Source organism: Trypanosoma rangeli (genome assembly GCF_003719475.1).
Source record: "Trypanosoma rangeli strain AM80 chromosome Unknown Tra_15.4_contig_00283, whole genome shotgun sequence".
Classification (NCBI taxonomy): Eukaryota; Euglenozoa; class Kinetoplastea; order Trypanosomatida; family Trypanosomatidae; genus Trypanosoma; species Trypanosoma rangeli.
The window spans coordinates 1-24700 of record NW_021706028.1 but is presented as its reverse complement, the minus strand read 5'-3'; the positions used below and the strand labels follow the sequence as shown (position 1 = coordinate 24700).

The window sequence follows — 24700 nt, the reverse complement described above, 5'->3', positions numbered from 1 at the left end:
GGAGTGGCGATGACTTTTGGCAACGATGAACAGCCGGCAAACGTGACTGCTCGACGGGGCGGAATGGCGATGACTTTTGGCAACGATGAGCAGCCGGCAAGCGTGACTGCTCGACGGGGCGGAGTGGCGATGACTTTTGGCAACGATGAGCAGCCGGCAAACGTGACTGCTCGACGGGGCGGAGTGGCGATGTCCTTTGCGAATTGTTCGTTAGGGAACCGAGATGCTGATACAAGAGGAGGGCGCAATGAGTGGGATGAAACGTATGTCGGAAATAAGGGGGTTGAAGGTGTTATCGGTGAAGTGGATTTCCGTCGGTCTGCGTCCTATCGATCTCCACAAGCACAGCGGCCTACTGTTTGTGAACCTCTTGACTTTGTTCCGGGGGAACCAGAACCTGCTGTTGTTAGCGAAAGTGGAGGTCCTTTTTTTATTGGCAGCACTACACGTCCCCAGATGAGGAATATGAGTCCAGGGCCTTTTTGCCGAGGACCAGGCGCTGCACCTCATGAGGATATTAGTGGCGGCACGCCGGCGGGTCGATGGCGTGCGTCGTCCCCAGGGCCCACGTTTGGGGAGAGCGGCGCTGGTCAGGGCGTGAGGAACGGCGGGAATTGGCAGCAGAAAACTCGGAGATTGGGGGTGGCGCGCGAGGACTCTCCAGTGCCTGGTTTCACTGGAGTGCCGCTTTCACGGCCACCAACTGTGTTGGACCCCTTCGTTAGGCTCTCCACTCGCCCCAGCCCTCACTCGGGCGCGGGCACTGAGTTTCAGCGTAAAGTTGGGGAATCACATTTTTACCCGCCTCAGAACGATCGCTGGCAAAGCCATGATGCCGGCAACGATCTTCGCCGCACGGGAATTCCTGAGCGTCGAGGTGAAAGTTTTTGGCGCCCCTCGTCGATTGGTGGTCCGCCGCAGAATGGCACATCCAACTCTCTTGCGTCCCCTGTTTCAAGCATCTCAAACAATGGAAACTTGATGCGCGAGGACGCCAATTCGCGTGCGAGAGGTGGGTTTGGGGGAAATTTTACCCCGGACACTATGCACTGTTTTTCGCGGCGTCAAACCCTTGGTCGCCCAAACGCTGGTATGGGCGGTGCACAGTGCGATGCGACAAGCATCAATCGTCCCTCCAATAACATTGGCGTATTCACGGGCTCTGGAAATCGGATGGGCGCAGCATCCAATCTTTCGTCAAATGGCATATTTACGAGAATGACTACTTTGTACGATGGTGGCACTTCCCGTGTACCTATCATCGATGAATACGACTATCCAAGAAATGGAAGTCGTGTTCGCCCGCGGGGTGTGCAGGCTATGGATCTCTCTTGGTCAGGGAAGTGGGGATCGTCGCGATCGGCATACGGTTGTCCCGGAGGCCGTGGTACGCCCCACCCAGTCTCCTCTCGTGTGGTTTCAAGTGCGATGCCTTGGCGCAAAACAACCACCACACGCACTGGCGCCACGAGACGAGGGCTCCCTGCCACTAAGCCACCATTGGCCCCTAGCAGCCGTGCACCGTTTCGTCCAGGTGCAGCATCTGCAGGGGCACGCACTACTGTGACTCCCTCTGCCGTCCGTGGCCTAACACTGCGAGAACGGGTGCGGTTGAGGCAACAACAACAGCGCCGTGAAGCAAACCTAAAAACATTTCAGAATAACCTGCATGAAAACTACTGTATGGGAAATGATATGAAGCGGTGTCGAAATGAGGTTGCAGGGTCGTTTCATACAAAGTCCGATGCGGAGATAGGGACCACTTTGAAGCTTAATACTGTAACTGAGACGATCAGACATGTGGCGGGTGCCTCTGTCGACACTGCACACAACGTTGGCGCAGCAGGGGCAGAGGCACAAGCTGCTGCAACCCTTGATGCATACGGGGATGAAGTTAAACGCTTGGAGTCTCTTACAAATCCGTTTGTTCAAGCCGATGGTGTGAATGTTGCTTTTTGTCTGCGCGATTTTGTTAACGCGTTTCTCTACTTACCGGGAGAAACACTGAAGGAACAAGATCTCACGAAAGCGGTGTGGTTAGACGATGGCGTCTCGTATTTTATATCCGGTAAACCCACGCGGTTCTGTGGAGGATGGGAAAGCTACCTACAACATCTCAACCTTTACCAGCAGCCCTTCTACCTGAGGGAGAGGGCCTTCATATTTGTATTGCGAGTTCCGTACCAGCCAAACCTTCGCGTTTGCGTTGCGGTGCACAACATGGATGATTTCATTGCGTTGTTGCAACAACAGCCATTGAAGAAAATTTTGTTAACAAAGGAGGAAAAATGGATGCAGGAGCGCCTTTATAAGACAGGGCCTGAAGGGAGAGACATTCAGGCCCAACCAAGACCCAATAAAGTGGGAGGTTTCAAAAGCCTTCTTCGGCGTTTGCATGTCTTTAGAAAAGACAAGCATGCAGGTGAAACTTGTGACGCAGTGCAGCAAGGTGGTTGGGCTCCCATGACGTGGCAGCGACGCTGGGCGCTGTTGTGTCTTCACGTAGAAGCGACACTGCGCGGTTCCGCATGGAAGACGTTTACGACTCCCCTTTTGACTGATCCTGCTTTATTGCGGGCCCGCATGTCTTTTCTCTCGAATCGAACAGCCACGTATGCCGCGTTACGTCATCGACTCAACACCCTACAGGCCCTTGCTTCTAGTCGGGTGAAAAAGCAAGGGGATGGATCTGTCTTGCAGGAGCTGCGCGCAATACAGGAACGGACTCAATCCGCACCTTTGTTGCCGCTAGAATCTAACCGTGTGCTTCCCCATAAGGAGGAAGTACCGCCATCTTTAAGGGAAACACGAACTCCAGCGATGGCAACGACGACGAGGAGGGGTGTAGCAACGAGTGTGACAAGGAAGCGTGAGCCATTTCGAGTGAACCGTGTGGGAGATGGGTCGGCAACTGCGCTGCGTCGACCCCGTCCAGCGCGTCCCCCTATGCAGCCAACAGAGATGGCAACAACCGCTGCGACACGGCGATTTAGTGAGGTACAGCTTGGAGCACAGACGCCGTGCCGAGCGACTTTGGCGCCCTATGCGTCTTCGGTAAGCCTCTCGCGACCGCATTTGCCTTCACCGGCAACCAATTCAGACACAGTGGGGGTGGCAGGGCAATTGTTGATTCGGGAGTCGGAGAAGGACGCGTTAGTGCAGGTTGCTGAAAACGCAGCAGGACGAGCTACTTTTTTCAATGAAGTTTTACCCCCTCCGATGACGACTGTTTTGAAATTTATGTCTTCATGGGATCTGCCGGAGCAACAAAAACATGTCTTTGGTGGGTGTTCAAAGGGCTCGTCACTTGCTTGTATAACGATGCCTAATCCTGTGTTTGCAGGGTTACTTCCAACACCGACGGAAATTCACCGCCAAAGAGAATGCTTCAACATCAGTGTCTCTCAACTGCAGCAACTGCTTCAGTGGCAGTGGGAATACCATCAGAATTGTTACGAAGCATTTCCGCTTCCTGTATTTTCTGGGGCCCTTGTTGCACCCACAGATGCCTATTTTGCTGTCACCAGAGAAGTAAATAAGGGCGTGGATGGAACGGGGGTAAGCCCCTTATCTCGTTCCCTTTTACTTGCCCTTACGAAATGGGGTTGGATGGTTCCCATAAATTACAAAGCCTCAAGAAGTGATGCCCGTCTTCATTTCCTCTCGGTAGATTGGTTGCCTTCTTTTTTTGGACCTCCAGCGTGGACAAGAAGAGGCACATTTTGCTTTTGGCTGTTTGTCATTGGATTGTGGCGAAATCAGGTGCTCTGGATTGCCTCACTTTACATTGTATACGCGTGTTTTCGGGCGGCTATGCGGGGCGTCTTTGGTGGATGCGCTAGACGACCTGCGGCCCTTGACTCTGCCACCTCCATTGTGTACGATCAATCAGAGGCGGCGGTGGAGGCGATGTTGGAGAGACGACAGCTCTTTCGCACACAATCACTTGCCATGCGCATACTACGGATACAAAGTTATGTTCAAAATGTTTTGAGCCGAGCAACGATGCTACTGTGTGGGTATTCACCTTTCCTCTCACTTCTCATTGGCTTGGAGGTGCTCGTGATGTGGCTACTCCTCATCGGCTACAACTACGGTGTTTCTTACTTCCTCGCCACCACTCGTTTTGCATCAGGGGTTATGGTTGGGCATCTCTCGCGGATGTTAGAGTTACTTACCTTTGAGTGGGAGCCTGGCGTTCTGTATTGGTGCGCCTCCCTCGTTCTACCGAGTGGTTGCGATGGAACGGCATTGGGCTTTCTGTTTGTGCTCTATTTCCTTTTCTGCTTGTTGCCGTGGTCGCCACTACGGTGGATGTGTTGGAGAACGTGGGAACTGTTTTTGTACGACGACGCCTTGGTCCGCCGCCCTTTGCTCTCGTTTTGAGAATTTTTTTTTTAATTTGTTTGTTTGGCGCCGTTTTGGTTTTTCTTTGTGGTGGAGTGGCGTGAGGAAGATGGGTTGCGTTTATGCACATTAGATTAGAGAAGACAAGTCACTTTGGAGGGGGTTGCGTTTTTCTTCTCCCTCTCTGATATAAATATATATGGTTGGTTGTGCCTTTTTTGACTATTTTTTTGTTTGGGTTTTGCACGTGCTGCTGCTGTCGTTTCAGTTTGTGAAATGAATTGTTTTTTTCGTCTCTCTCTTTTTCTTATTTCTTGTGTTTTTTTCTTTCTTCTTCGTCTTTGGTTTCGCGCTCTCTTTTTCATACACGCGAGTGCGAGGGGCGGGGCTTGAGTTTTTTTGCAAGGGGCGTGTCTCTCTCGCGTGGCCTACACGTGATGGAACTACCCACGCGCGAAGGTCAACAGGACAACAGTGACCAGAATGAGTCTGGCGTGAACAGTGAGTCCCCCAGTGTCATTGACGACGAGGAGCTCGCTGCGCGTGAAAAAGGTGAGGCGCTTAGGACGCTGCATGACGCTGTTTGGACTGTCAGCTCTGCCAAACACGGCAATGGAGTGATGTATCTGCTGGACAACACCCATAATACTTTTTGGCAATCAGATGGGGTTCTTCCTCACACTGTCTGCGTAGATTACGCGCGGCTGACGCCGGTGATAGCCGTTGCTCTTTACCTTGACTTTCTGCAGGACGAAAGCTACACCCCGCGAAGGATACGTGTGCAGGCAGGCACACACAGCGGTGACATGGCGGATGTTGTCTCTGCCACCGTAGATGATCCGCAGGGCTGGGTTTTTCTGCGAATGAACGTGGAGGACGATATGCCGCCGCCATGGGAGATTGGTATGACGTTTGCTACGGAAGGCGGTGTAGCTGGCATCCACACACTTGGTGTGGATGAAGTGGGAGAGGCAACGGACGGACCAACGTCACCAGCACCACTCGCTCCTCAAACAACTTTTGTAGAGAATGATGATTACGCCGAGTTTATGGGAGATGGTGTGTGGTGCACACACCTTCGTATCATCCTCGAGGAAAACCGTCAGAACGGTCGTGATTGCCACGTACGTGGCGTGCGAGTGCTAGGCCCCGTGCGACAAAGTGCGTTCACCACAGCATCCTTCTCGCAGCACCTGCTGCTGCGCTGACACGGGTTTGTGTGCACATAGACACACAGCAATACATCCTATCTTTTCGATCACAAAAAAGAAAGGAAGAAGGAGAAGAGATGGAATTGCAAATGCTGCGCGACTGTGGGTAAGAGAGTGTAGTGGCTGCTGCACCCTCAAGAGTTAGCTGTGGAAGCGAGGAGTGATGTTTTATTTATTTATTTTTTCTTCCTCGTTGCTTTCCTTTTCCTTTTCGTTTTTTTTTTAGTTGTGTGCATTGCGCTCGACAGGAGGCCCTTAATAACAGAATCAGTAGAAAGATCAAAGTGCGGGCGACGAAATTTGCCTCCCACTTCTCTGTGTGTTTGTGTGCTGCTTTACGATTTTGCTCCCCGCTGCTCGCACTACGACGGTTGCCATGTTGGCGCGTGAGGAATACGAGGACGACTTTGAGTTGAGTACGGATGACAGTCCTGCTTACCCCAAACGAAACTTGACGCCGTCACCCGGGTCGTTGACTGTATCTCAGGCTTCTTCGGGGGGAAGAGCGGCGGCGCGTCAGCAGAAGTCTTTGACGCAGGCCTCCTTTGGACAGGGGCAGTGAGAGCCCCGTCTCTTGCTCGGCGGCCTCCGGGGGTGGCCGCCCGCCACAGTTGATTCGCCCACCCGAGGTGCGATCGTTGCCAGCAGCATCCCCGGCGTCTGCCGAGGGCTCCCACTTTTTACATGTATCAAAGCTCACCTCGGTGATGCAACTGGAGCCGGAAGGGGGCAACACGCAAGACTGTGTCGATAGGTCCGTGGACGACATGGATGTAACAAAAGAAATGTCCTCCGCCACCCTTCACGACCCGCACAGTGAAACTGCCCCTCCAGCGGGGGTGCAACACTACTTGACGAACTCCGATTCGTCGCTGACAAAATATACATCGTCGTCGTCGTTGTCCAGTTCCTCCTCGAAACAACATGCGTCGCACCCCTCAGTTGCAGCAACACCACTAGCAGAATCAACAATGTCGTCATCTGACGCGAAGAGGCGCATAAGGGACAACGAAGAAACTAATGCGCGGGCTCCACACGGCAGGAATGCATGGTTCGCTTTCAGCAACGGTGGGGAAATATTATCTGACACAGTTGATCTCTGGAAAATTCACGAAGTCACTCCTTCTGCAAAAAAATCAAAGGCGGGTAATGTCGATAGTTCCACGCCATCAAAGTGGAGACTGTCACAGTCCCCCTCTGCACAGAGCTCTACTCAGGGCTTACAACAGCTAATGATAAGGCGTGATTCGAAGGGAGTATTGTGGCACCGTCCATCACAGGAAAATTACAAAAACATGGACCACGGTGTAAAGAAGAGCGGTTTATTATCCTCGGAGGAGCAAATTTCCGGAACCGAAGCCGTCTCCCCCTTTTTAACTCGTGGACAGCTACTGAAAAAGATCGCGGAAATCAAAGATGAACTTTCCAGTGTACGTCGCGCCAAACGGGTATTGGAAGCTTCATCACGAGCCTCCCAGCGTAGCAGCCAAAAAGGGAAATCTCGACGGATTTACATGGATTTGTATAGACTCGAGCGGGAAAATGAACATCTTCAGTATCTTTTAGATCTTGGAGTGATATGGGCTGGATGTACTGATTTACCGCTGCGAATTGCTGAAGAGGAGCTGAGGTATGCGCTTGATGAGCTTAATCGAGAAAAACGACGTCGACGCGAACTTTGGACGGATAACCGACGAAATTCTATTTTATTTACGGAAATGATGAAGCATCAACAGCCCACCCGAGAGAAGATTGCCCGTCAGTACCGGGAGGGAAGGTATGATCGTCTTAATCTTCAGACGAAGGTGGCGAGTCTGCAGGAGAAGATATCAGCAACGCGCGAAACTTCAAATCACCTTTCCAAGCAAATTCGACAGTTGGAGGAAAGCATACAAGGGGCGGGATTAACACATATGAAACCAGAAGAGTACACTACAATGCAGTATGAGGTGAAAAAGAATGCTAAGCAAATAGAGAGACTTACCGATTCCGTTGCAGGGTTGTTGGCTAAGGTGGAATGTCACCCTACTCCATGCACGCACTTGTCGAACGAGGTCACGCCCAATGTGTACTTCCCCGGGCGGGACCAAATGGAAGCAATGATTCTGAAGCTCATTAGGCAGGTTGAACAGAAGGAATCACAAATAAATTCGTTGCGTCAGAGTTTTGTTCTAACAGGGTCTACTGTGCCAAAAAGCAAGGGAAGCTTGGCCAGGTTTGCATCACGAAAGCAGCTTCTCTCAGAAAACAGGAGGATGTCTTCAATGCGAAGGTTGTCTTCGAGCAAAAAAGTGAACAATGCTGGTCCTCCCTCCTCACGCCAAACAAATACTAAAGACGCTGCCTACAATGCGCCCCTCTCAAAGGTGGAAATCACACTTGGGCAGCAGCAATGTCCAAAGGGAGAAGGCAAAGGGGTGAATGGAGGAATAAAATCGTTAGGCGCTGAAACAAAGCGCGTCGTAGCGAAGAAACTGCCTGCGTCGTCTCTTTTGAAGCTGGATCAATTACTGCCAGAGGTTTCAGAACCGCATAAAAGCGGTTCTGCACTTTTTTCTGTATGCGTGTCCTCTTCCAATAGCGGTCAAAGGTTGGGATCCTTCTGCAGAACGGATAACAATAATGTTAAGAAGCATTCTACCTTGAATGATGGGATGAAAGAAAAGGTGAATGGTTTATCAAATCACGGCAGTGGACTAGACAGCTTACCTTACACGATCCAGAACTCTCAGTCCAGTATATCCCCAAAATCATTTGGTAAGTCGGACTCGTCCAGAGTCGTTTTCAGTAATGAGTGTTTCCAAGCGAACATGAATGGCAAGGAGGAGGAGGCGGATGTGGTGCAGGATGTAAAGGAAAGTGGTACTGAAGCACCCGTTTGGTTAGGGGGATATTAAATATGGGAAGGGAACAAGATTTTTTTCTGTATATTTGCGAAAACATGCTATGATTGGTGGGCCTGAGCCTGTGCGTATCTGCGTGGATGTGCATTAGAAAAAATATATGTAGCTATATGTACTTGGATACAGCTGGTTGAGGCCGGAAAATGAAAAAAAAAACACACATCACAATGCTTATACTAGCGGCTTGTCTTCAAAGAGTAGCCCGGACATTTGCGTTTTATTACATATTTGGACTTCAATGATGTGTCTGGTTGACGCTTGCTTTTTTTAAAATGTTTGTTGTTGCTCTTTTCGTTTCAAACGCTCGACGAGGGTTTGTTGTATTTTCTTTTCTGAGTAGAAGTAGGGGTGAAATGTTGGGTGGATCCTGTGCAGCGACTGATCATCGAGCGCTAGTGATGATCCTTTATTTTTTAAAAGACGCCAATTGATTGCTTTTTGCGGTCAGTAGAAGTCAATGACACGTCTAGACCCCGAATTTTTGGCGAAGTGAACGCCAATATTTGTTGAAATGCATTTAGAGGACGAATACGAGTGAAAGAAAACACCGTTTTTTTTTTTCTCACGTTTCCGTGGTAAATTGCATGGGCGTTTTTATTCAGTGAAACGTGGAGTCTTTGTAGGAAAGCTTAGAATTTGACGAGACTGGACGGTTTTACATGATGGGAATATGAAACGCGCACACACACATGCTGACATTTTTTATTTTTTATTATGTGGCCCTTTGCTCGCTGTTTGGCAAGCCCTTTCCCTTCCGCTCACTCACTCACTCATGCATCTTTACCTGTTATCTTTGCGCAATTGGTACTCTCTCGAGTCTATTGTTTACTGAAGGTAAAGATTGAAGGGTGGTGGCTACCATATCAGAAGGCGGGCTGCAGGGAACGTGTAACGCGCTAGCGAGGAAGAGAGAAGTGCCGGTGACTGAGTGTGTTTGTGTTTTGTTTCCTCTTGATGTCCTCATCCAATGAAAAGAAACATGCGCCATGGGTAAATGCCGTTGCCGGTGGTCTTGGTGGCGCTGCCGCCAAGTCTTTGCTGTCCCCCTTTCAGCGTGTGGTTGTAATGCAGCAGCTGGGAGAGCACAAGGAGTTCAGCACCTGGCAGTTAGTCCGACACATTAAGGAGCAGGACGGCTGGAAGGGTTTCTGGAAAGGGAACCTCACTTCTATGATCCTCCGCGTGCCGTACTCCGGCATCCAATTCGTGTTTTATAGTCAACTGAAGTTTTTCTTCCAAGACGTCTGTGAACGGTACGTGCGACAACGTCAGGCCCCTGCCGCCGGTGCCCATCGCCGCAGTGAGACCCTCGAATTGTTTTTAATGAAATGCGGCGCCGGCGGCATCTCTGCCACCATTTCAGGGGTTGCGGTGTACCCCGGCGAGGTGGTCCGACTCCGTCTCATGTCCGGTGAACGGAGATTTAACGGCATTTTTAGCACTATACGGTGCATCTACAGCGAGACTAACTCGTTGCGTAATTTTTATCGTGGACTGGGTGCATCCCTCATTCAGCGGGTTCCCGATCTCTTAGTAAGCTTCGCAACGTACGAAACGATTAAGTATCGCTTGATTGAGAAGGAATTTCTCAGCTCACACCCCTCGTCTAAAAACATAGTTGCCACTGTTGTTGGCGGTGGGGCAGCGGCCCTGGCGTCCATTCTTGTCGCTTTTCCATTTGATGTGGCCAAGCGACGCATCGGCATGTCAGGACAGGGAAAGAGTAGGGTGGTGTACACGGGGGTGCGGGACTGTCTGCGTCATGTGTACTCGCAGGAAGGCATCCGTGGCTGGTACGCAGGGGCGCGTGTTGAGGCGATACGTTGCGTGCCACAAGTAGTGCTAATGTGGTTTTTCATAGAGGGTTGCCAACAGTTTCTAACAGAACATTGTGCACAGTAGCTGCATCCTTTACGGAGCTTGCTGTTTTTGGCTGTCCTTTATTTTGGATTTTGGTTTTATTTATTATTATTAATATTTAATACAAGAACCGGTTATGTGTGGCGAGGGGAGCATAAATAGATAAAAGTGGATAAAATGAAAAATATAATAAAAAAATAAAACCACAGAACATGTGGCGTGTGTGTGCTCTTTTTTTTTTTTTGGGGGGGGGGGGGAGGGAGGGAGGGGAGGGGGGGAAGCGTATTCATGCATGGATACTGACATACCCATGCATGCCGGTGAGGGCCTTGGATTGCATAGAATTGGGTAAATATGTCTGTCACTGTGCGATGAGGCTAACGTGGTCAAGGTGGTGGCTTCGCAGCAGCCGCTTGCCTTGTGAATTTTATCACTTTCGTTGCAATAGATGGATGCGAAGCGAAGTAGGAGAATAATACCGATATATATATATATTATCATTGAAAAAGTGGTGTGTTATTGTAAGCAAGGGTGCAAAGGAAAAGTGGTTTTCTGCGTATTCACTGTCCTCCACCCTAATTTTGCAGTTGGCCATCTCGTTGGTTTTATCTTCCTATGTTTTGTGTGTTTATGCATGTGTGTGTGTGTGTGTGTCCTCTCTATTACGGGCATCTAAAGAAGTCTCCGTGGCGGGCGTATATATGCAGTGCTATACGATAGGCAAATTAATCAAGCCGAATGTCTTCACATTCGGTGTGGCATGATACAGTTAACATGCATTAAACTTGAAACTCATGCCGCATTAAATGCTGGTTTGGTACAGGAAGGAACACACGGCCTGTGTGCGTGTATGCAAGTGTGTGTGTATGTGTTTATCTACAGGGGCACTCTCTTTCCCTTCTTGGTTATGATCTTATTTTCTTACTTTTTTTTTTTGCTTATTGGTGAGGAATCGGCCGTAGTGTTGGGGCCAGAAACACAAAGCAAGCAATAATAACACTAGGGAAACAGCGGGAGGTGTGGCATTTCTGGGCGCAAGCGAGGCATATACAAGTACAGAACAAAACGGCATTCAGGAGGACGAAAAAAGAAGAAGAAAACTCCTTAAGAAGGAAATATGGAGGCAGGTGCTCAGGCGTATTTGGAGCAACTCATCATCCCCCTGCAAGCCGCAGGTCGCACGGAAACGGCAGATGCTTTGAGACGAGCCAAGGACGAGTTTGCACGCTCACTGTGGTGTGAGATGACAGACGATTTGTTGCTGGCCGTACGTGATCCCATGGTGCTGGAGTTTGGCTACGAACTACACGAAAAGGTCTTGAAGGTGACGCGAATGGACATGTCCCCCATGGCCTACGTTAAACTGTTGCACTACATCTGCTTCAGCCCAAATAGCACGCTCCCAAAGGCACTGGAGCTTCTCGATGGTGCTATTGCCTCGCTTGCCTCAAGTTCAGAGCAAGGCGTGAATGTAGCCAATTGCATTCGAGCCCTACTACTGCTGGATAGATACAATGGTGACTCGTCTTCGCCTGTGGGAACAGCCGCTTCAGAGGCGCGCAGTATCCTTGACAGAGTGGAGAGTTTCATTCACTCCAAGCAGATGCACGAGGTGGAGCCTGTGCTGGCCGCACTGCATTGCCAGGCCCGTGGGAAAGATTACGAGATACGCCAACAGTACACCAAGTATTACTCGAACGCCTTTGAGACCATCAAGAGTGCGGAGCGTGCAGAGATGCCAATCATTGAAAGTGACCTCTTGTCTCTTGCCTACAAGACTGCTCTTTCGGCGTTACTTTCGGAGGAAATTCATAACTTTGGTAAGTTTCTTAATGACCGCCGATTCACGGAGCGCCTCGCGGCCTCAGCGGAGCACGTGTGGGTCCTCGAGTGGCTGCGTCTCTGTAATGATGGCACTGTGGAGGAGTTTGAACAGTATGCCGCCGCCCACCAGGCGGAAATTGCGGCGAATTCGACGCTTTCCATTGCCTTTCCGTCTATCACGAGGAAGGTGCGACTGATGGCGCTTCTTCACCTTGTCTTTTACACCCCGTTTAACGAGCGCACCTTCACCTTTGATGTGATTGCACGGCGCTGCGCCGTTAGCGAGGAACGGGTGGAACCACTGCTTTTAGCGGCGCTGGCGCAGGGCATTATTAAAGGGAAAATCGACGGCCTCACGCAGGAGGTGCACATTACATGGGTGGAGCCACGTGTGCTCAGCCTGCAGGAGGTGAAGGGGCTTGCCGTGCACGTATCGCGCTGGAAGGAGAAAACGATGGGACTCATGCGGTGCATGACGGAGGCGGCGCTGGAGATACCGAAGTGAGGAAAAACAAAGGAAGGGAGGCGACAAAGTAAATGGTACAAAGAGGGGATCTGCAAACACGCGCAAGGAATAAGTGGAGAGAAGAGGCGGACACAGTTGACACACGGCGGACAAAAGGGGAGAGATAGAGTGGGAGATAACAAAAAGAGGAAAGAGGAAAGGGTCGAACTTCAGGTAAACGGGGAAAGGTACTGAGTCAGTCAGTGATGTTTTCCTCCTCCACCGCGGTAGAACGAGATGGGAATAAGAAAACAAGATGACGGAACAAAGTTGCGGTGAGGAATTGGTATGGGGGTCAAAAGGGAAACAAACAAGAAGACGCGTGAACCGAGACAAGGAGAAGGAAAGACTGTATCTCACATGGATACATTGCTTTTTGTTCTCTCTCTCTTTTTTTTTTCTGTTTCTCTCATTGGGGCATGTGTGGTATGTTTATATTCCGATGCGTGTATTTTTATTGGTCCACTCTTTGTCTCTCGGCGTAGGCGCTCGCTCCTTGTGTTTATGTGCATTTGTGGTGGCTGAGGGTCGTATGAAGGGAAGGGCCTGTGTGATCTCTTTTTTTTTGTATGAGAGACGGAGAAATTTGCGTAACACACACACACAAGGCAAAGCAAAAACGGGAAAAAGACGAAGAAACAGAAAAAGTTGGGCCGGATGCGACACTTATCCGTTTCCTCCTTCACCACCTTTTTTACAGTTTTGTTGGCCTTTGACGAGACAAGAGCCTCTCTTCCTTTTTTTTTCACTTTATTTCTGCCTGTGCGTTTTTTGTGGCGTTGGCATACCGTCGTTTTGTTTCTCTGCTTACACGCCTGCAACTTCCTTTCGCCCCCTTTTCTCATCTTGTTTGTATCTTCCTCTTCCGCATGTGCAACTCTGCGGCTGGACCCACTGCAGTATTTGCGCGCGGAGGTGAGACGGGCTAGCCATCAATCCGCGAGAGGGACTTTCCCCACCACATTTGCATTTGTGCATCGAACACATACGTACGTACACACGCTTCCTAATTTATTTACATCAACCGTTTTGCAAGTGTCTTTATTTGTCTTCGCACGCTTGCATGGCGTTAGCAACAGGCGTTCAGTTGCCACGCGTTCAAGGAGGCAACGCCACCAACCCGAGTTGGGGTAAAAAGAGGGGACATGCAAATTACTCTCCGAAAGTGGGAACGCCCACGGCGGCACCGCAGTTGTCAAAAAGTGTTGTAGCATACGTTTTTCCGAATGCTGTGGATGTTTTAAATTGCAGTGAGGAGGAGTTCCTGGGTCTGCTCACCACGCTCAAGGAGGCCACTGAGCACACCCGGGAGCCAATAATGAAGGAAAAGAAGCGGACGAAGGGTTACACCAAGCGCCAAATGGCAGTCATGCAAGAGGAACTTATCTCCTACCAAAGTACGCTGCTAAAAGCTTGTACAATGTTGAGAGAGTCCGCAGAAGCTGTGAACACCCGTCTTTCCAAGTTAAACGTTGAGGAATCGTTGCTTAATGAATACTACCAAACACTGGATAGTGAGATTGAGCTTGGAGAAAAGTATGGTCTACCCAAGGACGGCAGGTATCACCTTCAGCAGCGTGAGCTGAGGCGCATCGTGCCGCGTCAAAGGTACGGAGAGGAACGAGTGTTTTTGGAGGGTCGCTATGCGAAGTTGACAGCACTCCTGCATGAGCTAGAGGAGGAAGAACATGCGATCTTTCCAGGCTCTGCAGGCAAAGACGCTGCGGTAGCTGAGGCAGCGGTGCTGGGCCGTGAGCACGGCATGGGAAACTCGACGGGGGAAAAGTTAGAAGATGCATATGGTGGTTCCGCTTCTGCTGCCGGAGGCGGCAACAATTTGGAGTTGCGCTTGCGTATGAGACCGCTATTGCAGAAGCTGCAGGAACTTTGCATTGTGCCAGCGCTTTCACCTTCCAGTGTCAAGTCACGGTTACGGAAGGAACTATTACTCCCCTTTTCAGCGCGTGTCCTCGCCCTGAAAATTGATGAGGGAAACAACGCGGGGGAACGGTTTGTAGAGTGGTACGTCAACACTGTCATTGACCCCTTGGCAATGGCACAACTTGTGGAACTTGTACCACGTGAGTATCTTGTGACGACGACTGTGCGGTTTGTAAACGCCTGTGATACATATCTGTCCCTTCGACAGGCTCAAGCTCTTCCGGATGTTTTGCACGTTTTGCTGCAGGCTATTGCGGAGGGACGCCCGGATGCCCTTGCGACCCTTGTGCTTTCTCCCTCAGACTCCTACTTGCATGCGTTGGAAAACAAGGAGCATGTGGCCATTGTCTTTTACGCGGCATTGGTAGCTGGGCAGATGGAAGTGCTGCGGCATCTGATGTCAGTTGGATTTTACAATGTCAATGCCCTTATCGCATGGCTCTTTTTAAATCCAAACACTGAGGCTCCCGCCTACACAGCATATATGACCGAAGTAAGATCTTCCGTGAAGGAGTACATGCAGAAGGAGGTCTCTCAGCAGCAGGATGTTATCAATGCAGAAACCCTGCGCAGTGAGTTGGATGGGGAGATCACGGCCTCCGCATTGGTTTTGAGTACAGTGCAGAGTAGTTCAAGGATTCCCTCAGTGACCAGGGGTTTGTGCGAAACGCTGCGACGCTTCCTGCAGGAGCGCCGAAAGTGGAAATCTCATGTTGCCTCACTAGCCAATAAAACCACCAATGATACCCACACAAAGGAAACCAGAGGAGCCTCTTCCGAGTCAGCGTCAATGCTGGTGCCACAATTACAATCAGTGGGAGTTATGCAGACAACGACACAAACAAGTTTTGCTTCTGAGGTGTCCTTCTCGCATGTTCTTGAGAAGAGGCGCTTGGACCGCATTCCACTCTCATCCGTAAAGTGTGCCGTGCTGCCAGCCGTTACCACCTCATTTATGCGGCGGGTGGACCTCTGGGGGTACACACCGCTGAAAGCGACTACCTCCCATTTTCTGCTGGTAGGTGATACATCCACTGCAAATGCACACGTTGTACATCTCCCACCGCAGCACGCAGAATTGTGGCCTGATGATTTCACTGAAACATCGCACGCAAAATGGAAGCGAGAAGAGGAAAAAGCGTCAGCAAAGATGAAGGGACCGTGTTTTTACTATGAGGTACATATTTCACTAAAGTTTCTACTCAGTGGTATCCCTGTGAGCACGACTGTATTTAGCAGTCTTCCACCTTCTGAAGACAGGTCTGGGCTGCAAACTTCCACAGTTTTTGTTGGCTGGTGCTCAGAGGAGTGTGTGGCTGCTGCTGATGGACGTTCCACGCATCCTGCACTTGGAAGTGACCACAACTCCATAGGAATTTCTTTTGACATCTTGCATAGAGCTGCGGTCAGTGAATGTGTGGAGGAGATCATCTTACGTCCTATGAAACATGAGAGGGGCAGAACCTCTGTGTATCCTGTCCGAAATGAAGTAGTTCTACAAGATAAGGCGATGGAGGATTTGGAGAGTAATTTGAATAATTCATGTTTTCCCTTGTTGAGAATTTTGCTTGAGAAAAACGACGAGAAGGGCAACAATATGGAATTTGGATGCCACTTCAATGGACCCTTCTCCTCGCCCATATACGGATCTTTAAACTTTATGGACAGCAGCTCAGCATCGGAGGATTATTCCCTATCGGTGGGGGCGTATGCTTCGACAAGAACAGTGGTTCCTAATATTGAATTCGTGAGCCAGGAAGGGAATGGTTCCATGGCAGATGAAGGAGGCAAATCGCGTTGGGCCTCTGTCTTTGCTTGTAATTCGATCGTACTGAGAGGAGTATCGGTGTACAACTCTCAGTCCCTGGTGGTTGGTTGCAGCGTGAATTTTGGTAACCGGAGTGCGTCTTTTACTGTAAACGGAGAGTCGCTTGGAACTGCCTTTACGAGGCTGCCGTCGCAAGCCGCTCTCCGGCCGGCTGTGAGTCTCCAGGCATCAAAACAAATCTCGGAAATGCTTCAGCGTGTGACTCCTTCTGACGCTGCCATTGTTCGCTTTGTCTTTGAGGAAGCACATCTTCTGGTCACGCAAAAGGTCGTTCCGGCGCAAAGCAGCTTTCCAGCGGCGTGGCCCTTTGCTGAGACTCGTAAAGAAACGCCGGAACGCAACGCGGAAAATCAGCAGAACCGTCGGTTGATTCCCGGAGTTTTAGCTTCATCTTGCCCATTGCTGTTTGACGAGAGAATGATGCAGTGTGCGCTTCTTCGGCTTATCACTTGCGGCGAAAGCACGCTACTCACCGGCGACGATGTCAATGAGCTCATGCAGGCGGAAGGAAAAACCCTTTCACTGGGGTCCACCGTGCGTGTCACGGCGTCGAGTGTCCGTCAGCTGTTAAATGCACAGTCTAACGCGGACGACCTCTTATTTTTTCCTCCAGTGCTTGTAAAACGTCGTAGTGACGATACGCAAGGAGAAAATGGTGTGGCGATTATTCCAGAGGAGGTTCCGCTTGTGCCGCTGTGTGTCGCACTCGCACAGCGGCAGCGTGTACCAGCCTATTGTATTGCCATGAATCCCCTTACAGACTACCTTGCTCAGGACGATGTGAGTAGACGACAGAGACGCATGGCTTTACTTGCCTCTGCCACACTGGGCTATATGGAGGTTTTGTACGTGCTTCTTGAGCGCATGTCTATTGCAGAGACGCTCAGCTTGTTTACGCTCAACCTCTCGAGGAATGATCCAGACTATGAGCTAACGGGAAAGCAGATGAGGATTTTTTCTCTTGGAAGCTCTCGAAAGTGCACTTCTGCCACCATGCTACATCGCGTTGAGTACACGCCACTTCATTGTGCACTCCTTGAAGAACACTACGAGTGTGTGCATCTGTTACTTTACTACCTGAATCGGCTACTGCCGGAGGAGTACAGACGACATGCGGTGAACGTCCTGACACGTAGTGGGGAAACGGCACTTCTCATGGCTTGTCGTCTTGGCTACACAAAAATTGCAGAGCGACTACTCGCTATGGGGGCCGCACCGTCGAGCTTCGATCGTGTAACGCGAACGAATTGTCTGGAACTTGCCTGTGCCAGTCGTAGTGAGGAAATTGCAGTGGCCCTTCTACAGACGCCACATTACTGCTCACAGGTGGCGGTGAATCTGTTTGGGGTGGCGACGCCGATATGTTGGTGCGCGTTAAACAACCTTGGATCTCTCATACCCCTGCTACTGAAGAATGGTGCGAACCTCAATGTGACGTTGGATGGTCTCACACCACTTCTTTTGGCGGTCACGTTTGGTAGCGAGGAGGCGGCTCTGCAACTGCTTAACTGCTGTGAGGGTGTGTCAAGTGTCTCCAGTCACCTGACCCAAGCGGGTCATCCTCCTCAGAGTCATTCATCTCACGGGGAGACCAACGAGGAAGACTCAGTCAACGTCTCTGAAGTTCGTCGTACTGCCGTGGTAGACGTCAATGCACTGGACCCGCTCACGCAGTCTAGTGCCCTACATTTGGCGTGCGAGCTTGGGCAGCTAAAGGTGGCACGTGGACTCATTGCAAAGGGGGCCTTATTGAGCCTGCACAACAAGGCGAAGTTTGCCAATGCACTACACCTCGCCATTATCAACGGACATGAAGAGTTGGCGCTGGAGATATTGGAGTATGCGAAGGACAAACTTCGACGTGGTCACAACGTACTCAACATTACGGCTCCTGAAAAAAACGCTGACACAGCATTGCATCTCGCCGCCCGACAGGGCATGTTACAAGTGATTGAGTACGTCATGCTTCAGTTTAGCGAAGATGAAGTTGCACGACTTTCTGGCATTCGCGTCTTTGCAAAACGGCCTACCCCAGTGAATGTTGTGGCAACCAACCGTCAGGGCATGACGCCGCTTCTGGTCGCAATCCACGCACACCAGGAGGCGGCTGCGCAACTTATTGCGTCACTCATGCCAGAGACACTCCCCAACCCGGGTGGACCCGTTATTGACGGTACCTGCACCGCTGTTTTGGCGAGTGACGCGGAGGGGCTTGACAATGTGACACTTTACTTTCTTTCACAGCCGCGCTACGCCGCAAAGGAAAGCTTCCGGGAGGGATTCTTCGCCCGCTACAACGCGAAGCGGCGGCAAATAGACCTCCGCGAAGACGGTGTGCCTCTTGGAGTGGATGAAAAAGTCGTAGTGGGTTTCACAGAGCCAGAGAAAAAGCGAAAAAGGGATAGAACACGTAAAACCAACCACAACTTCCATTCCAGGCGAGGGCTGGCTTTGCAACGAACGAACGTCTCTGCGGCACTCCTATCGCGGACGAGTCTTTCGCAGTCAACTTACGCAGAGAAGTTAGGAGAGCGTACTGGAGTTCAAGGCACGATGCTTTCACGCCGTCACACCTCAGGAGGCTCACAGGCGTCACGGGCAGGGAAGCCACGACGACGAAGTACATTTGTGCGTATGCTGCTTGCTAAGGGAGGGATTGGCCTCACCACACGGATGTTTATTCAAATTTTGGAGCAGGGATTCCCGCTCGAGGAATTATACGTTATGGTTGACACCATTTCCACTGAGACGACGCGCTCGACCCAAACTGTGGCTGCGATGCAGCACGTGGAAACCCTCATCTTATTTTTTCGTGAATATGGTGGAGTGCGTATTGCCACAAGGGATGCTGTTGTATTTGCGCGACAACTTCTTGCGTCTTCGGCCTTGGCGGGAATTATGGAGTCGGACCAGTTGGAGAATGCCAAAAAACGGATGATGGAAATGCGCCCGCTGTGCAGAGAGTTGGTGTCTGTCATACGTTCCCGTGGGCAACGCCCAGAGTGTGTGGAAGATATGCGTCAAATAATTGAGCAACGTGGCGTTGTGGGCCCCTCACTTGAGGAAGAGGTGACGACCCCCTTTGGATTTACGGTGCTCCAGCTCGCCGCCACCCTGGGTTTGCCGCACGTCTGTGAATTTCTTTTGAATGAATGTGAACTGCATCCCTTGTATGTACCGCCAACAAGCAGCATTCCCTGTAGTGATAGCAAGTGGCTTCTGTCGCCGTTTCGTCTTGCATTGCGTTCCCTCAATGTAAAGACCATTTCGATTTTTCTTTTGCTTGAACTTCAATCGGGTGATGTACATGAACTTCTAGAACACAAGGAGCTTCCGAGGGCAGATAAGCTCCAACAGACGGCGCTTCAGGAAATTATTCGTAAGCCACTCGATACGCTTTCCGCTGCGACTGCTACCGACACACTATACGTGATGCGTCTGCTGCTTCACAATGGGGCTGTGGTGCAAGGCAATTTTGACAATGAGGGAGACGACGCGTGGATGCTGGCCGTGCGTGCCGCTCCTGGAAAGGGTACTAAACTTGAGGTTTTTTTTGAGGAGGATGTAAAGCTTGGCATGGACGCAGAGGAAGAAGGAAGTGAAGAGGATAATATGAGGGAATTTACAGGCAAATCCGCACGCTTGCGCGTAGACTCACACACGTGGGAGCTTGAACCGATGCGGCGAAGAGAAAGCTGCAAAAACGGGTGGACAACGATGTCGTTTGAGGCAAATGAGGAACCCAAGGTGCCCTTACGAATGCCATTTATGAGCTCCATGACGGCACCGCAGTGGGTGAATTCCCCTACGGTTATGCAAACCTCCAGCGACGGCACATACGTGGACCTGAATAAAGAGAGATACTACGCCCAACTAATATATTTGTGTGCGGAATATAACCCACAGTGTCTGAGTACACTGCTGGAACGGTACCCGCATGTTCTGTCCCCCTCCATTGTTAATCCAGTGACGGGTGATACTTTGCTCCTCTTCCTGTTGCGCCTGGCAGCCAACATATATTTGGCAGAGTGCGGGGTCGATGTGCTTTCTCAGAATAATACAGGCAATGAGGAGGTTGCATTAACACCGCGGTGTATGACACTAGAGGCGAAGACAATCTCCACGTCCGATGACGATTCAGTACCGTACCGTGATCCCATCACTATTCCCACTGTGCGCTCGTTGCTGCTTGTCGTAGAGCAGTTGCTGCGAAAGTTTTTCTTTGGTAATGTGTACTATGAGCACAGTGACGGGCAAACCGCTTTGGCCCTGGCCGCGCGCCTAAGTTCCACCCCGATTGTCTCACTTATAGTACAGCAGCGGAACGTGTCAAAGGTGAGTGCGTTGAGTAGAAAAAATACCGAAGAGAGCGAAGCCATTTTAACTGCCCCCTCCGACTTCTCCGAGGTAGCCTCCGAGAAGGCTGTGATCAATGACGACCTTGCACGAAATTTGGAATCTTCCTCCTGTTGGGTGCTACTCGCCACACGCCTCTACTATGCGGAAGAGGAAATGGAGATGCTGCTTACAATTCTCAGACACCTCCGAACGGCCTCTACAAGGTTTTCATTCTTGTCGATGGTCTACTCCAATCTACACCCCATCGTAGCTCTACGCATTGTGGAGCAATACGCAAATGATGTGAAGAAAATTTTTACGCACCCGGAAGCCATCAATGCTTTCTGGTCCAACGTTCTTTATGCCCAGTTTGTGGGCCGACTTGAGGAGGTGCCGGTGACGTCAGCCGAGTGGAGTTCCATTCTGAGTGTGCTGCTTCCCGCTGCCTCGGCCATTCCAATCTATTTGATCAAAACAACACCGACACTTCCATCCACTCCACGTCCTGACTCGCCGCTGTCAACGCTGCCGTCCCCAGATGAACCTGCCTCACCGACGAAAAAGGAAAGGACAAGGAATCGTGCCGCCCCCAACTGGACTTCCATTGTCACGAAAACAAGACGGTACGTTCGTCAGCTCGCAGCGGCAGCGGTTTGTGTGGCATCACCACCATCTGCCATTGCCTCTTTGCATGGCGGTGGGGTCATTCCAAGCTCTCAGCGTCAAGTGCTTACGGTTATGTCCAACCATTTTCATGAGTTAATTGAATTGTCTGTGCGCTATGATAACTCTACTATGCTGCTGAATCTCATGAACTCGGCTCCCGCAGAGCTGCAAGCATGCGTCAAGAATGTGTGGCGTGAGTTGATGATGAAATATCATATTGACGTGGTCGCCATCGCTGCAGGAAGCATGAATATAATAAGGACGCTTGCGAGTGTCCCTGAAACGGCCCCACTACTAAGCAGCGAGCGATATGAACGAATCGATCTCGCCACTGGCCTTTCCGAGGAGGTAGTTATGGCACGGGATGCGGTTTCGGAAACATCGTCAGCCGCTACGAAACTCACGCATTCGCCTGGAAACACGATGCTGGTGCGTGGTGAGCACACAGGCAGTTTCTCTGCCGTGATCTCATCACGTAGGTCGTTTATTAGAGCCACCGTTGCCGCCAATGAAAATAAATGGAACCACAAAAAAACAAGGGATAGCAAGCAGACGGTGGTGAATATCCTCGCACTGGATGTATCGAGGGTTGGCATGAGCCCGGATGATGGCGTGGGCGACGCTGAAAAATATGAAACCAGCTTACAGTACATGGATGTGATGACAGCAGCTCGCGAAAGAACGACGGCTTCGGCAGTCACGTGGGGAATAGGTGCTGCCGCACGACCCATTGCATTGCAAGAAAAGGGTAGAGCAAATTCTCATGTGACAACCCAATTGCAACCCAATTCTTTCTCCTCTGTGCAAAGAAAGGTGAGTGCCATGGCAATTAGCGATGACTTTCCGGAGCGCATGGGTCAACCTCAGGGCACTGATGGGGGGGGGCTCTCCATGTCATCCGTGCGACGTAAATCACGCAAACGATCCGCGACGCTGGAAGTTACACGTGCCTCAAACGCCTTGCGTCAGGCCTCACCGCCATTGGAGCAATTGGATCCGCTTCCACCACCACAGTACTTTCCTTATTATTTGTGTGACTGGGCGCTTCACGCGACACTTGTACTACACGCACCGCGGCCGTCGTGTCGAACGATTGACACCCTGCTTTACCTCATGGATCAACGTGCCCCCCTCACTGCTTCGGCAGTACAACTTTTTTTGGTGGCCTCGCGACCATTGAATTACTGGGAATCCTCTGACGGCCAACCAATTACGCTGAACTACGCAACACGCACAAACAAAGACACACTGTTGCATATTTTGGTCCAGAATAATCAACTTCAACTTGCCCACTATTTTTTGGCGGCTGCCTTGTGCTACTTTACATATTATCAATATGATCCACCGAGTACTATGCCGCCACACTTTGCACTGATGGATATGCCAAAACCGCAGAAGCCTTTTCAGTCTTCAGATTTGCCCGGAACAAACGAAACAGAGGAGCTGGAAACATTAGAAGAGGAGAGTGTTTATCCTGCAGTTTTTTTACGGAGCATGTTGCAGATAAATAAGCGCGGCCTCACACCTTTTGACTACGCCCGTGGGCCAATGGTGTCACTACTCATGGAATACGGTTGTGTACCACCAACATACCGCCCTAATCCGCGTGGATTTTGCCGCGCCATTCGATTATCCTTCGCCCCCTCAGCCTTTTACCGAGTCCCTAGGCTTCTACTTGTGTCTGCGAATTTTATTGAGCTACACGACGAGGGGAAACCAAAGCCACGAAACCATACAGCAGAACTATTGGCTAGGGACGCTGCCGATGCCATGTTGATTCGTAATCAGAAAGCTAGTCAACACACGACAAAAGTAAATTTTTTGCCATCAGTTCTTGCAGGCAACGTGAGTCTGCTGCATCTGGGATTATGCTCCGCCGATGACGAACTTGTGTTGCAGTACATCAAAGAAAAACGTGAGCGACAATTGCTAAGCTTTGCCTTGTCACAAGTGCCGCAGAACGCACCCACACCGTATTCGATGCCGCAATTTTTGGGTACAGCAGTTGGAACTCGGCCACGGGGCAAGATGGCACACCCTACCGTCCCTAGAACGAATCGTTTGTCCAGGAACGAATCCCCTGTACAGCGTGGAGCAGCTGAAAAGGAGCTGCCAAGCGCTTTGAAGCTTATGAATATTCTTCGTGAACGTGGCTTTGTGTTGTTTCCTCTTATTCTTCCTCTGGACCTTGAGACAAGTCAACCACCGCGCGAGGGCCACTGCAATGATAGTACTGCAATTTTGATCAGCCTGACCCCCATGGCACTGGCAACCTGTGCGGGTGTTGTGAGGCGAGATGAGAATCCCCAGGCAAATAAATGGCCGAGTAAACCCAAGGATGCAATTAGGTCAACCTCCAATACCAAGACTTCCTTCATTCCGCCACGTTTCACACCAACGGTGGGAAAGAGCTATCATCCTGCAGAGGCTCTCGATGCGTGGGTGGCTTCCCGCCGTTCAGCGAAGACGGCAACACCTGGAAAGGATCCACACATGAATCTGCTTGTCAGGTCTATTGAAAACGGTCTTGCCGGGCGCACGATTCAGTTTCTCGGACTTTATCCAGCTCCTTCTTATGAGTCCCAAAAGTAAACATTGCTGGGGAATTGCAGGGTAATCCTGCTTGGATGTATTATTCACATCTTCTCGTTATTGTTATTTTTTTGTAAATGAAATTACGAGAAGAAATGATGAAAATCAAAATGCAAATTGTATAATATTGCTTCTCTCATTGCCTATTTCTTTCTTTATATCATGTTGTATGCCTGTGCATGGGCCACAAGGGCCCGTGATACTATCTCATGTAGATGTTCCAGTTGGATTGTTTGACTTCCAAGGGTTTAACAAACACCATTTTGGTGAACGGTGTGCATATGCATTTTTTTTTCTTTGTTTTTATGTCACCACTTTTTAGTTTCTTCTGCATTAAGCTACAAAATGGTAGTGCCAGATTTAAAACAAGGGTGTTTGCGAGTTACCGCCATTGTTCATGTCGAATGAGGCCTTCATCTCTGACGGGGAGGCGGGCGGCTGAATGGAGGATGCCATCCAAATTTGAGTAATACACACACAAACCTCTTATCTATCATCTAATGGCCACTTTAACGACATGATAGTAGGGGTGGGTGTGGGGGTATACTCAGACGAAAGCGTTCGTTTAAAAAGAGATCAGGGCTAGTGCGCTTGTGCATCCGTACCCGCTCAGCAAAAGGAGAGATTACACCACTGCAAACTGTGTGTTTAGTAATATCTCCGGAGAATGTGTCGTTTGCCATTT

General features: G+C 50.4%; 6 protein-coding genes across 6 annotated transcripts, besides 4 other annotated features; all 6 read left to right on the top strand.

Moving 5' to 3' along the window:
• Positions 1-9: 9 nt before the first annotated feature.
• On the top strand, positions 10-4386 carry TraAM80_07114 (uncharacterized protein; the record flags this gene model as incomplete). Its single annotated transcript, XM_029383924.1, has 1 exon — positions 10-4386. One exon carries the CDS (start codon positions 10-12, stop codon positions 4384-4386), a length of 4377 nt encoding a protein of 1458 aa, XP_029236229.1.
• A 398-nt stretch (positions 4387-4784) lies between these two features.
• TraAM80_07113 (anaphase promoting complex subunit 10) lies at positions 4785-5555 on the top strand (the record flags this gene model as incomplete). Its single annotated transcript, XM_029383923.1, has 1 exon — positions 4785-5555. The coding sequence occupies one exon, from the start codon at positions 4785-4787 to the stop codon at positions 5553-5555; it is 771 nt and encodes a 256-aa protein (XP_029236228.1).
• A 200-nt stretch (positions 5556-5755) lies between these two features.
• Positions 5756-5786: a microsatellite.
• A 479-nt stretch (positions 5787-6265) lies between these two features.
• TraAM80_07112 (uncharacterized protein) lies at positions 6266-8455 on the top strand (the record flags this gene model as incomplete). Its single annotated transcript, XM_029383922.1, has 1 exon — positions 6266-8455. One exon carries the CDS (start codon positions 6266-6268, stop codon positions 8453-8455), a length of 2190 nt encoding a protein of 729 aa, XP_029236227.1.
• A 960-nt stretch (positions 8456-9415) lies between these two features.
• TraAM80_07111 (mitochondrial carrier protein) lies at positions 9416-10363 on the top strand (the record flags this gene model as incomplete). Its single annotated transcript, XM_029383921.1, has 1 exon — positions 9416-10363. One exon carries the CDS (start codon positions 9416-9418, stop codon positions 10361-10363), a length of 948 nt encoding a protein of 315 aa, XP_029236226.1.
• A 202-nt stretch (positions 10364-10565) lies between these two features.
• Positions 10566-10599: a microsatellite.
• Positions 10600-10942: 343 nt separating this feature from the next.
• Positions 10943-10975: a microsatellite.
• Positions 10976-11160: 185 nt separating this feature from the next.
• Positions 11161-11193: a microsatellite.
• Positions 11194-11438: 245 nt separating this feature from the next.
• On the top strand, positions 11439-12650 carry TraAM80_07110 (proteasome regulatory non-ATPase subunit; the record flags this gene model as incomplete). The annotated part of the gene is made up of 1 exon (XM_029383920.1): positions 11439-12650. The coding sequence occupies one exon, from the start codon at positions 11439-11441 to the stop codon at positions 12648-12650; it is 1212 nt and encodes a 403-aa protein (XP_029236225.1).
• Positions 12651-13713: 1063 nt separating this feature from the next.
• On the top strand, positions 13714-24015 carry TraAM80_07109 (uncharacterized protein; the record flags this gene model as incomplete). Its single annotated transcript, XM_029383919.1, has 1 exon — positions 13714-24015. One exon carries the CDS (start codon positions 13714-13716, stop codon positions 24013-24015), a length of 10302 nt encoding a protein of 3433 aa, XP_029236224.1.
• Positions 24016-24700: the final 685 nt, after the last annotated feature.